Source organism: Equus przewalskii, chromosome 3 (assembly GCF_037783145.1).
Source record: "Equus przewalskii isolate Varuska chromosome 3, EquPr2, whole genome shotgun sequence".
In the NCBI taxonomy this organism is placed as follows: domain Eukaryota; kingdom Metazoa; phylum Chordata; class Mammalia; order Perissodactyla; family Equidae; genus Equus; species Equus przewalskii.
Genome location: NC_091833.1, coordinates 36,111,371 through 36,124,303, shown reverse-complemented (window position 1 = coordinate 36,124,303; position 12,933 = coordinate 36,111,371). Strand labels below are relative to the sequence as shown.

Genomic DNA, 12,933 nt, shown 5'->3' with positions numbered 1-12,933 from the left:
GGGCTGGCAGGACACACCCACCTCCGGGGAACATGGTGAGCGCCTGTCGGATCAGGAGAGAGGCCTTTTCCCTCGCAGAGCTGAGCTCCTGCTCAGGAAGGTCCGCTTGCTGACTCAGCAGGAAATACGCCAATGGCACCGAGAAGGCAAAATTGGGGAGCTGGGACAGGTTCCGATGAGCCTACAATGGGTGAGAAACAAAGGCTGGGGCTTCAAGGTGGCAGAGGAAATGATGTGAAGCTCAGACGCTCTGATGTCGCTCGATGAACCCCTGACAAGCACAGTGATTTGCAGGCATCTCTTACACAGTTTAAAGATCACTCAATTTTACATCCGGGGAGGTTTTCTCTGTGTAGAAAAAACAAACAGCAGGACTCGAAGGTGTGGGGACCAGCCTAGCTGGCTGAGTGAAGCTGCAGCAGCTGGCGAAGGGACCCGGGAGGTGGCGGAGGGAGAAACAGGCAGTGGATGCGAAAGGTGAGGGACAGACGGACCCCCATTGATGGCTCAGCTTTAGAAGCAGGCAGGCAGCACTCCCTCTGTGCACGGAGCGCAGAGGGTATGAATCCACCCACACCGAGGAGCGTAGCCTCGACTCCACCGCCCAGGGAAGTCTGCTCACACTGCCCTGCATTCTCTTGCCTTTCTCTACAAGTGTATACACATGTGTACATACAGACACACATGAAGAACAACACTTTCTCTAGTCAACCCATCACAGTCTCCATAGAGTTTTGGAAGCTTAGAAACTGTCACAAACATTCCTCTGCAGCCTGCAGGGCTGTGGGGGGCTCCCTGCAGCTGCGTCTTTGTGAGCTCCAGGAACTTCTGTAAACTAGACCCCAGAGGCGGGACTCCTTGGGCAGCCATGCCGAATGATATAGAAGTCAAAGGTTTACATAGTTATTTTTCAATTATTCACAAACATGTGCTGTGAAAAAATTCAAGCATAGAAATAAAGAAAAAAGGGGCTGGCCCTGCAGCCGAGTGGTTAAGTTCATGCGCTCCACTTCAGCGGCCCAGGGTTTCGCTGGTGCAGATCCTGGGCGTGGACATGGCACCGTTCATCAGGCCACACTGAGGTGACGTGCCACAGAGCACAACCAGAAGGACCGACAGCTAGAATACACAACTACGTACTAGGTGGCTTTGGGGAGAAGAAGAAGGAAAAAATAAAATAAAATGTTGTCACCTGCTTTTCCACCACCTGCCCCCTGTGAGAGTGGCCCGAGCAGGGTCTGTGTGTCCTCCGAGACGGCGCCGTCCAACAGGCACACGATGAGAGTGCGCCTGTCAGCTCACAGCTCTGACAGCCGCATTACAGACAGGTGAAACAGATGCTGATACATTGCATTTCACCCAGCATCCCTAACAAGGCACCACTTCTACACATAATCACTCTGAGAGTCACCAACGAGACCACCGACGCCCCTTCTCGTGCCCAGTCTCAGGCCCGATGAGCACCTGTGGCAGGGGAACCAAAGCGTCCTGGTGTCGGGCCCTGATGGGGAGTGGCTCTGGGACTCCAGCGCACATTTACACGTGAACCCAACACGTGCTCTCTAGCATCATCGGCCTTCCAACGGGACAGTCTGTGCGAGCCCCACAGGGCCCCCCCACCTCACAGCAGTCTTTCCACGCATGTGTACGCAGAGGGGAAGGGAGACAAAAGAGGGCACTTACAGTCTGCCCTGGCCCTCGCCATGGTATCGCAGAGCCATCCCTGCAGTGCATGGGAGGGACTCTGGACAAAGACAGGCAGGAGAGACGTGGCCCCTGTGGGACAGCCCACGCCCAGACCTACCTCCCACTCCTGGAAGAGGCGGATCAGGTACTCGTAGTTCCGTGCCCGCAGGGCCAGGTGGTCAATGAGCAGCAGCATGCACAGGGGGTCCTCGTCGGGTTCAAGGCTTCCAGAGGCAGCATGGTGACCAAGGAGGGCAGAGGGAGACAAAACCCAGAGTGGGCCGGGGCAGATGTCCGCAGGCCGCAGCCCCTGAGTGAGCGGCGCAGTGGCCAGGACACTCACCTCAGGATGAGCTTGCAGTACTCCAGTGCCGTGCGTGGGCAGCCGCGCTTCTCCAGGAAGCTCATCTGCTTGTAGAGGGCCAGGTAGAAGCTCCTAGATCCAAGACAGTTCCTCGTGAGTCAGAGCAACAGCACGGCGGTAAGGCCACGCCGCCCGGGAGCCCATCCAGCACGGTGTCCACCCTCCAATCACTGTGAATGTGCCTGTGTCTGCAGAGAAGGCGACGCTCTGCTTGTTGTTTGCAGTTACATGTGTGTCCACGTATAGAAAACCAACCTAATTTGTTAATTGAAACCTTTATCTTCTTGTTTTTTACTATTTACCATTTAAGCAAAAAGAGTTAAAATCACTTGCTGTAATTATGATCTCTCTTTATCCACAAATTTCAACAGCTGCCAGCAGCACTGTGGCTGGATGCATAAAGTCTTGTGACTTAAATCGTCCTGGTGGACTGTTATTTTTATCAACAGCCAACTGCCCTATTAATGCCTGGAAACAGTAATATTTTATAACCCGTCTCAAGAACTAAGAATTAGGGAGACAAAACTAACACAAACACAACCAGTAGAGAAAATTCAGACCCATGACACAGTGCAGACCCAGGACACTGTGCAGACCTAGGACACTGGGCAGTGGGGGCTGGCATGCCCTGGGACCCAGGATGGCCTCCAGGGCAGGGGAAATATCCCACAGTGGAGAAGACCTAGGAGAGCTGGAGACACAGGAGGACACAGGGTAGCTGGGACAGAGGGCACAGCCACCCCACCAGGGCCCTAAAGACCACATCAAGGGCAGGAGGCCAGTGGGCGCCGTCAGCAGGGAGGCTGCTGCGCCGTGCAGGCCTGAGCTGATGAGGGCCAAGGCCAGAGCAGGGGCTTCAAGGTGGAAGAAGATCTGCGAGAAGAGCGTGTCACATGTACGCCTGCTCAGTGCAGGTGAAGAGGGTCAGGAAACACACTGTTAGACCCCATCATGGTGACGTGGCCGCGCCAACACCAGACCAGCCCAATCTGTCCATCTGTCCTTCAGCCCAGCATTCCTGCATTCAAGCTTTCAACAAAGCAAGACACTATGGTCCGAGCTGCCAGTGGGACCCCTTGTGGACATCCCGTGCCACTTGCCCCCACTGCACCCACTAGCACTCATGTCACCCATGACAGCTTCGGCAGACTTACAAGAGAAAGAGCAGTGAGCATGAGTGTCCGTGAACCCCCGGGGCTGTTGGCTCACCTGTTCTCGGGTCTGCGGTAGTCCAGCCGGCAGGTCCCACTGGTGAGGCTGAACAAGGGGTGGAATGCGCACTCCATGCTGTATAGTGCTCTCTCTGCGGCAGACACCAGGGCAGGTGTCACCACTGCGCAGTGACGGCAGCCCTGCCCCCGCGCCTCGCAACAAGGGAAGCTCTGGAAGGAAGGAGTCATGGAACTAGGATTTTGGAAAGTGGCAGGGCACGGACGTGACCTTGGGATCAGTGGCGCCACTGTGCGCTTACTTCAACCACAGAGATACAACCTGGCAACACCAGGGTCTGAGCCAAAGAAATGCAAACACACGTCCTCACAAAACCCAAATGCGCACGCCCACAGCAGTTAATTCACAAAAGCAGAAACATGGAAAGAACCCAAGCGTCCCTCAAATGCCGGTGGATGAAGAGAACGTGGTCCATTCACACAACTGTTAAATGAATGAAGTGCTGACATCCTTGTCACACATGGGACCTTGAAGACATTATGGTAAATGGAAGAAGCCAGAGACAGGTGTACATGACTCCAGTTACAGGAAATGTCCAGAACAGAAGCATCCAGAGAGAGAGGCAGACTGGCGGTTGCCAGGGTTTGGGGTAGGGAGATGACAGCTGATGGGTCAGGGTTTCTTTCGTAAGTGATGATCTAGAATCAGGGGTGAGGAGGCTGTAGAAGTCTGGCACATACTAAAACTCAATGAATTGTACACTTTAAACAGGAGAATTTTATGGTACGTAAATTATATCTCAATAAAGCTGTTATTGAAAAAATATCCTGGCAAACCCATTTGCAGCCCTGTTACCTTATAAAACAGCACCTGTGATGTCAGCTTCTGAGATGCTCTTTGACTGAAGGGACAACTGGCTTGTGGAAACAGCAGGGCAGGGTGTCTCTCAGTCTCTTACCTACAAGGTCTCGAGCCATCTCCTGGTCCTCCTGAAACCGGCAAGCGTCACTGAGCTGCAGGAGCGAGTCGACATGATAGGGGCTCGTCTGGAGCAGAACCTACGTGAGGAAGAGAGCCGAGAGGGCTGTCGGCAGGACCTCCCTGGGACACATCGGGGAAGGCGGCAGGCCCTGGGCATGCCCTTCAGGCATTCAAACCTCGGGTGGGGAAACTACCACTAGAGGTAACATTCACGACACCCCCAGCTCACAGGGTGCTGGCCTGATGTGAAGTGGAGCTCGGGACTCTGCATGCCCAGGCATCTCCACCTTGACTCGCACTCTCACCCATGAAACAAACCCCGTTCCCCACACGGAAGACAATGGGGAGCACTCAGAATCACCTTGCCCTGGACCATGACCCTTGTGACCCAGTGTACACTGGGGGTCAGAGGAGCCAAGAGGATAAGCTGCTTTTGGCCAGAGTGAGCAAAGGTTGGGACCCAGGCCTGGGGAGCCCGGCTAGTAAAGAGGACGCAGGCTGGGCAAGCCCCTCCCGTGGGGACACACGCACCACGATGTTGTTGGGCTCCATGGACTCCACAGCAGCCAGGAACTTGTGCTGTGTCTGCTGGTACTCCTCGCTGTGCTCAAATGCAAAGGAGGAGAGGCCTTTCCTGGACTCCAGCAGCCGCATCGACAGACCTAGGGGGAGTGCCTGTCAGGCCCTAGCTCGCAGCGTTCTTGGCGAGGACCCTCTGTGCGCACGTAACTCGAGTCACCACGTCAGAGCCTTTGCTCCAGCCCTTGGAGAGTGGTCCCAGGACACCCCGGGCTGACTGCCCATGGCTCAGTCTGCACCGGCACTGCATCCTGTCTAGTCTTGTCCTTTATAGATGTTTCTCACCAGAGGAGCGTGGATGGAGCACTGATGCCCCAGGACAACAGAGACGAGGACAGGCACAGCCCCCTGCTAGCTTATCTAGGTGGGCATGGAGACAGCGCAGGAGCCACAGCCAGGCCTCCAAGGTGACAGTGACTTATAACCCATGACTAGGCACCGTCTCTCTGCTCCTCATGCCTGACTTTGGGTGTATGGAGTCCAGTTTCTTCTGATGACCTCACAAACTCGCCTCCCTGCAGTGCCTTCGTGAAACAGGTATGTGTGCTGGGCGGCCCTGACTCACCCTCCGGATGGCCCGCCAGAGCCAAGCCCCGCAGGACCACACGGCCAGTGAGCCTCCATCTCTGCTCGTGCTCAGGGCCTTCTGCTAGGAAGGTGGGCAAAGGAAAACGGGGACAAAAGATGCCCACCAGGAACCAGAGCTTGCCCTCTGTGTCCTTACTGAGTACACGAGGCTCCTGCAGAACCCACAGGCACAGTGGTGGGCAGAGGCTAAGGGCTCATGGCGCCTCTCACAGTGAGTATCCCTGCCCCCACCCTCTGCCCCCCAGGACCCCTGGGCCCCAGATCTGAGGGCTCTCAGATGCTCCTCCACGCCATGCTGCCAATCACCCCAACAGGACATTGACTCCACACCCCAGGCCTTTCTGCAATGTTGCTGTTTTTCTTTAAATTATGTGTACTTACCAGTTTGCAACAAAGTATAAAATATCACACTTTAAAAACGAACTTGATTGGTTCCAATGGTACAGTACCCACAGCATTAAAACACAGTGGTCGGAAACATGAGCTGGTGTTGGTGGTGTGTGCGCAGACCTGGGTCTCTCCGCCAGCCCCATGCCAGTGCACTCAATCACAGCCCTGCACACTCGCTTCGCACAGACAGAGAAGCGCCAGGCCTGACACACACGGACCCCAACAGTGCCCGGCCTTGGCCACCACGCAAACCCCTTCAGCCCCAGCAGCCCCTCACCTGGCTTGCTGTACCGGGGCCAGGTGCTCTTAGGGGTCGTCAGCCACGTACACTTGGGATACACACGTTGTCTCTGCCGCGGCCTGGGGAGAACAGGACACGGGCACAGCTTTACCTTCGCTGCCTGACCTCTGCAAGGCCTGTGGAAGCAAAACCGCGGCGCAGGGAGAGGGGTCGAGCAGCAGCACGTCCACAGGCATGACAAGGACAGAACGCAGTGCTAACAATGGAACGTAGGCACTGCCAGACAGAACCGCAAACTGTAATCCAGACAACTGAAAAACCAGAGAAAGAGAAAAGGAAGCCAGCATGCTCACAGTCCAGCAAAGTGGCAGGAAAGGTAAAAGAAACAAGTTGAAAACCTAAAATAAAGACAAGAATGAGAGCAAACAAGCAGGCTTCCTGTGGGGGCCCAGGCTGGACCACACAGCACCGGCTGAGCACAGAGGACAGGGGCCGTCTCTGCCTTGAGGTGGGTTCTCACCTCCTCCCCTCTCCTGAGGCTGCACCAACACATCAACAGGGTGTGAAAAGGGAAAAGTGGTGACAATGGAGAGAACTGGGGGAGGGCCTCAGTGCACCAACGTCGACACACTGCTGGAAGAAGGGCAGCTGGACAGAGGGGCACAAGCAGGCAGGGGAGGGAGCCTGGGTCCCTGCAGACAGCGGCATGGATGCACCCCCACCCCGGGCCCAAGGCTCTGCTGTCTGGGGGTCACTGCTGCAGGAGCCAGGCCCACCCCAAGTCGTGGTCATACGGAGGGTCCTGCTCTATCAGTGACACTCTGCTTCCTACGTGAGTGATGGGCATGTAGAGCTGTGTATATTACTCTCTATAATTTCTCCATAATCCGAACTATTTCATTAAGAAAAAAAAAGAGCAAGAAACTGGATTGTGTCATAACAGGATAAAAAGCATGTTTCTCTCCCAAAAAGAAAGTCAAAACTGGGGCCAGGCCCATGGCCGACTGGTTACGTTCACGCGCTCTGCTTTGGCGGCCCAGGGTTTCACTGGTTCAGATCCTGGGCACAGACATGGCACCGCTCATCAAGCCATGCTGAGGTGGCATCCCACATGCCACAACTAGAAGGACCCACAACTAAAACAAATATATACAACTACTGGGGGGCTTTGGGTAGAAAAAGGAAAAATACAATCTTTAAAAAAAGAAAGTCAAAACTGCAGGAGAAAAACCAACTGTATAAGGAGAGCACAGTCAAAATCTGAAGGAAACTAAAATGTGGGGTGATTCTGGTCAATTGGTAGAGGGAAAAAGGAGAAGTCATTGGATGCTTGGAACCGTCCCTGTCTATGGCATCCCCTGGCCCAGCCCTGCAGTGTGCTGTCCGTACAGAACAGACTGGACTGAGGTGCCTGAACTGCCCAGGGGGGCCAGCACCGAGGGCTGAGCAGACACCAGCAGAGCAGTGGAAGTGGGACAGAGGGAGGTGAGCGAGCCAGGCCCGTCAGAGGAGGATGCTAGCAGAGAGGGTCCAGATGTGAGAGCCCAAGAAAGAGTAGTGCACGTGTGATCTGGAGATTCTGAGACCAGAGAAGATGACAATCAGAGGCAGGTGAGTCAGTCTCCGAGGAGCAGAATGAGGAGGGAGGGAACCACAGCTGCTCAAGGAGGCCCTTTGGTAAGACAAACTTTTAAAGAAACACATCAGTACAGTAGCACCATAAAAACAATAAATGTAATTACTATTAACTAATTACTATTAATAACCATAATTTGCACAGAAATAAGAACAGGCAAAAATATCAAGAATTGGCAAAACACAAAAATAAAAGCAAAATAAGAGCAAACAAGAAATACAAGGGAAGTGAGCCAATAACTGGTGAAATTTCCCCAGCCTTCTTCACAATCAGACAGGGGTCAAGCATCAGGACTTCCCATCTACACATCATGACCGACTTTCAAACCTCCCATACCTCGTGTAGCTCACAGGAGGAAGAAGGGCCGCGACGGTGGGTGGGTGTAAGGCAGTGAACACCACTAACTCATCATGGGAACACCCATTCCTGGGAGATTTCACTAGAAATGCCCGTGCAGAGGCAGAGGACTGCAGCCCACACACAAGCTACACTGGCTCCAGGGAGGGCCCTCCCCGGGACACCAGGCTGTGGAAAACACTGCTCAGAACTCAGCTGTGCAAACCAGGCCGTGAGACCAGCACACAGGACGTGTGCGCAGAGGCCCTGGGCAGACACAGCAAACTGCCTGTAACATCCTCTTTGGGGGCCAAAGGAGACAGTTCTGAACTGTCAGAATTGTATAAGCATTTAGTTCTGTAATCACAACGAACATGTACTTGAAAAGACAAATCTTTGGCTGGTGCGAAAGCTCCCACAGAAAGTCCCAGAAACAGACCCTCACACTCAGCATTTCCCATCATGTCTAGCAGGTGCCAAGCACTAGGGACTACTAATTAACAGAGATCAAACTTCTCTCAGAACCTAAACTCCATGTTAGTCTTGCTGCTGACTGAGGAGCAAAAATTAAGATTTCAGGGCTAAAAACTAAAAATTCAAGGGCTTTCAGAATCTTAGTAAAACTACGACACACATACTAGGGAAGGCAGTGTAAGGGACGGAGCCCGATGGCCAGGGACAAGGTTAATCAGCCACTTGTCCCCGGGGCCCCTTCCGGAGCCCTCAGAACCGGCCTCCTCAGCGTCTCCTGTGTCCTCCCCAGGGCTCTCAGCTGACTCGGAGAACGCCCCGCCCCCTTCAACTGAGAAAAGCTGGAGTTGACCTTACCTCTGTTCCCCCAGGACAGCTCGAGCACCAAAATACCTTTTCAGTTCTGTGTCTGGATTCAAGTGTCTAGAGAAGTGAAAATTTTACAAGGAAAAATGAAATTGAGTTCTTTTCCAAAGATTCTGGAAATGTTAGAAAGTGACATAAAAACCCAGCAGGGAGAACAGCTATGGTGGCCTGAAAGACAGCTTGCAGGCCTGCTTTCTTTCAAATCCCCCGACCCGGGGCTGAGGCGCCAACGCTCTTCAGGCTGAGGCTGAGCAGCCAAAGGCCAGAGACTAGATCAAGACGTCTTCACTGACTTAGGAAAAAGAGGGCCTTTTCTTTCTTAATGCTGCCAACAATCTCTGTGGTAGGGACAGGGTTTCATTAAGCATCTACAAGAACAAGAGATGGAGTTTATCCTCGGACGGCATCTTACTTTAACACAGTTTAAGAGCGTTCCCAGATATATAAAGCTTAGCGTAAGGTCCTAGAAATAGGGAGGAATTTCCCTGCTTTCTTTCTCCTCTCTTCTATTTCCTATATGTTTGATAAGAAATTCCTGGCACTTTTAAATACAGATAGTGCGTTTCTTTCTTCTTCTTCTTTATAATAACGTTCTCCCTTGCCACGGAGTCTCCGCAGTGACAGGCAGGCGGGGACAGAGGTACCTGTGCTCCACATACAGGACGTGCTTCTTCGAGCTCAGGGGAGGCGGGCCCGGGCGGTTCAAACCACTGCTGTCCTCAATCCTCTCTAAGATCCGGTCGATATCTTCCAGCCCATTCTCCTAAAAGCCCAAAAACAACACATTAATCACCACACTGACTTTATTTTAAATGTTATAACAATAACAAATGGCTTATTTTTACGATGAACAAGTATTATATTATGTTTAGTTCCTGAAAGACAGTATAATCCAAACACCGTGGACTGCACCTACCATTAGTAAAAAGGAAGATGCTTCATAGAGGAAGGCTACAACAGACAGAATCACAGAGCCAGAGGGACCCTTGAACTACTGAATCACAAGCCCACACACCTCATCTTACAGGTGTGCTCGCCTCCTCAGGTAACTGAGCTGCGAACTGTGAACGGCAACCAAGTTACAACCTCTTTTCAGGAGAAGAGACTCTCCTGCAGAGGACCGGGGCAATAACGGAAGTATGTTTTCTGATGACAGGCTGCACCTGAGAGAGCTTTACATCTCACTCCCAAATGAGGCCGTCAGCACTAAAAGGTCAGCGCACAGGGGCAGCGGAACGAGGAGGGACCGCGCCGTCCAAAGAGCGTCATTTCCGACAGTTTGCTGGGAAACGGCAAGCCCAGAGGGGCTCTGACCCTCCAGGAAGAAGGGAACAGACACAGGGGCAAAATTTGATTTAGTAATTTTTCGTTTTTGTTTTCCCTGACCCCTGAGTTAGTTATCCTCCTAAGGAAAGGAATCAAGATATCAAATAAAAATGAACTGCCTTCGAAAAACAGCCGGAAGAGAACTGAGAGGAAATCAGCCAGACCCACATACCGAAGTTTCTCCCGTAGCGTTTTTCTTACTTTTCTGTTTCTTTTTCTTCTTTCGGAGTTTGCCACTTATATTAGACTAACAAAAGAAGCACATTTTAATCAATGGAAAGAGATGATACACTCTGAAACCCTGAGAACTAGAGCAGCAAGCTGCAGACGGGCATGAGGACGTGGCCTGGCGTCCGTCTTCCCTTTCTGGACCTCCTGTGAATGCACCCACTTCTCTCCAACAACATGCCCCTCCTGCGGCTCCTCCCCTCTGCTCTGCCCTGTCGTGCTCAGGTCTGCTGTCCAGGCAGCCTCTCTCACCCCCTCCTGACTACCTCAGGGCTCCCCCGACCTCACGACATGGCTCCCAGGGTTCTGACCACTTGCCCGTCTGCCCTCTGCTTTCATCCTCCACCTCAGCAATCACCCTCCCCGCCACACAGCCACCCCACAGACGGGGCTCTGCACCACAGTCCCCCGCCCCTGCAGGCCCTCTGCCTTCACCCCTCTCGTGCCTTTACCAGGCCACCTCCTTCCATCAGTGTGGAGGCTCCTCAGGGAAGCCCCCACCACCCCAAGCCCAGTCAGGTCTCCACGCCTGTGTCACCCCCTCGACCAGAGATCCCTGGAGGGCGAAGACTCGTCTCCAGAGCCCAGGAGGCTCACAATAAGGACTTGTTGAATAAGTGAGTCCTGAGGGGCCCTCTCCTGTGCCGTGGTGCACTGCGGCCACGCCCCAACACCAACCTGACCCATATGTTTCCTGGAAGCTTGTCCCCCAGGGCCTCGGTCCACCCACCCGAGCTCAGATGCACCATCACAGGGAACACACACCCCGCTGAGCCAGAGCAGACTCTCTCAAGACTTGGGAACCACCTCTCGAGCCAGGGAAGCTTGTCTGGGGGACCCTGAATGTGGCTCCCTCCATGGCCACCGTGAGTCTTGAGGATTTCATGCAAATCTGATGTGGGCCTCCAAGAAAATTTGGGAGAAACTGGGCAACTGGCAAAATGGAACCCAGAAAATGACAGGAGAGAGTGTGTGTGGCTTGGCCCCTCCTTGTCACCACACAGCCCCACACCTGCTCGGGGAGCGCTGCCCTGTCAGCTGCTTCTCCATCTCTCTTGGTTTCTGTGCTTCCACTCGGGGACCTCCTTTTGTTCCTTGACACCACAGCGTCTGTGAGCAGACAATCAGACCTCTCCCCGTTCACCACAGGTCCCTCCTCGAGGTCCTCGATGTTGATCTGGAAAAACAGATGGAAGAGCACAGGGTCATTCATGTGCATCCTAGTCACTGATTAAGTGGCAACACCGAAATGCGTGTGAGAATGGAGAGCAGAATGGAGGCGATGGGCATGCTCAAGGTCACTCCGAGGTCACAGAGGGAAGGAGCACAAAGGTCTGTGGTGCTAGCAGTGTCACAGTGCTCATCTTCAGGGCGACTTCAGAGGGTGATGGGCGCCGTGTGGCCATATGGCATCTCTGTCTTTGAGTGACATAATGAAGAATCTCCGAACACTACAACTTATCCCCAGTTACCGAGTACCCCCTTAGGGAAAAGATTTGTAAACACACATGTTCAGCCAGTGCATTAATGTTCTTTCCCCCTACTGTGGACTCTGGCTCAGCTCTATGGTAGCAGACAGGAGAAGAAACTGGAGGAAAAGAAGGCACCTGAGAACAAACCTATCTACAAACAGGTTCCTCATAATAAAGGTAATAATAAAAATAATAACCCACACAACGGAACCTTATATAGTAGTGAAAAGGAATGAACCACATTCATACACACAACACAGATGAATCTTAGGAACACAGTGCTGAAGGGAGAGTCCCAGAAGACTCACACACTAAACTCACACTAAACACTCACAGACTTGTACATGCTCATTCACACACTAAACATGCTCATACACACTAAACACAGACTTGCACATGCTCACACCTGGAGGAGACATGGGGGCAGGGGGGTAGGGAGGAGCAGAGGTGGGTACCAGCTGGCCCTTCAGCTCATAAGTGCATAAACAAATAAAAGAGACCAACATGGAACAATAACAACCATGCTTCATAAACCAGACTTGATGGACCCAACATGGTACAAAAATAAATAAAGATCCAAAATAAGTAAACAAATAGACTTCCAAAAATAAATAAACAAAGCTACATGGTCAGACATAGGCATCTTGGCAGAGTAAATTGTTCCCTTGTCTCTCCCCTCTAAGTTACAACTGCATGGACCATTCATTAACCAGCAGAGGATTGGATGCACAGCACAACAGGACGTCCAAGAGATCCTTGCAGCCGTGCATCTGAAGATAGGTGGGCTGGATCCCCAAGACTCAGTGAAACTAGGTGAGTGCACCCCTCCCCTTCCCCAGTGATAATGATCTAGGTCCTGAGTCCTCAAACAGCGGCCAGTGGGACTATAAGAGGAGGTGGGGGCAGCCCGGCCCACTTGAACACTTTTGGAGTTGTAGCCCAGCCTGCAAGAGCACTCAGTGTTGCAGCAGCCCTGGCCATGGGCACGCTCCCCACCGAGTGGTGCAGCTCAGCCCCATGAAGCTGCCCCCACCAAGCATAGCAGCTCTGCTGAGCCTCCCTCAAGCACAGAGCTGGCCCATGCATGACAGAAAGCACC

General features: G+C 52.9%; 1 protein-coding gene across 1 annotated transcript in view; it reads right to left on the bottom strand.

Moving 5' to 3' along the window:
- The window catches only part of TCF25 (TCF25 ribosome quality control complex subunit), a 30,136-nt gene that overhangs the window by 6,422 nt on the left and 10,781 nt on the right, over nt 1–12,933 (bottom strand). The window contains exons 2-12 of the mRNA XM_008508241.2: nt 11,375–11,539; nt 10,307–10,381; nt 9,453–9,571; nt 8,800–8,865; nt 6,036–6,118; nt 4,733–4,863; nt 4,179–4,278; nt 3,260–3,353; nt 2,030–2,122; nt 1,805–1,910; nt 22–181 (exon numbers count right to left, since the gene is read on the bottom strand). Of these exons, the coding sequence (XP_008506463.2) occupies nt 22–181; nt 1,805–1,910; nt 2,030–2,122; nt 3,260–3,353; nt 4,179–4,278; nt 4,733–4,863; nt 6,036–6,118; nt 8,800–8,865; nt 9,453–9,571; nt 10,307–10,381; nt 11,375–11,539 (1,192 nt within the window). The remainder of the gene's footprint in view (nt 1–21; nt 182–1,804; nt 1,911–2,029; nt 2,123–3,259; nt 3,354–4,178; nt 4,279–4,732; nt 4,864–6,035; nt 6,119–8,799; nt 8,866–9,452; nt 9,572–10,306; nt 10,382–11,374; nt 11,540–12,933) is intronic.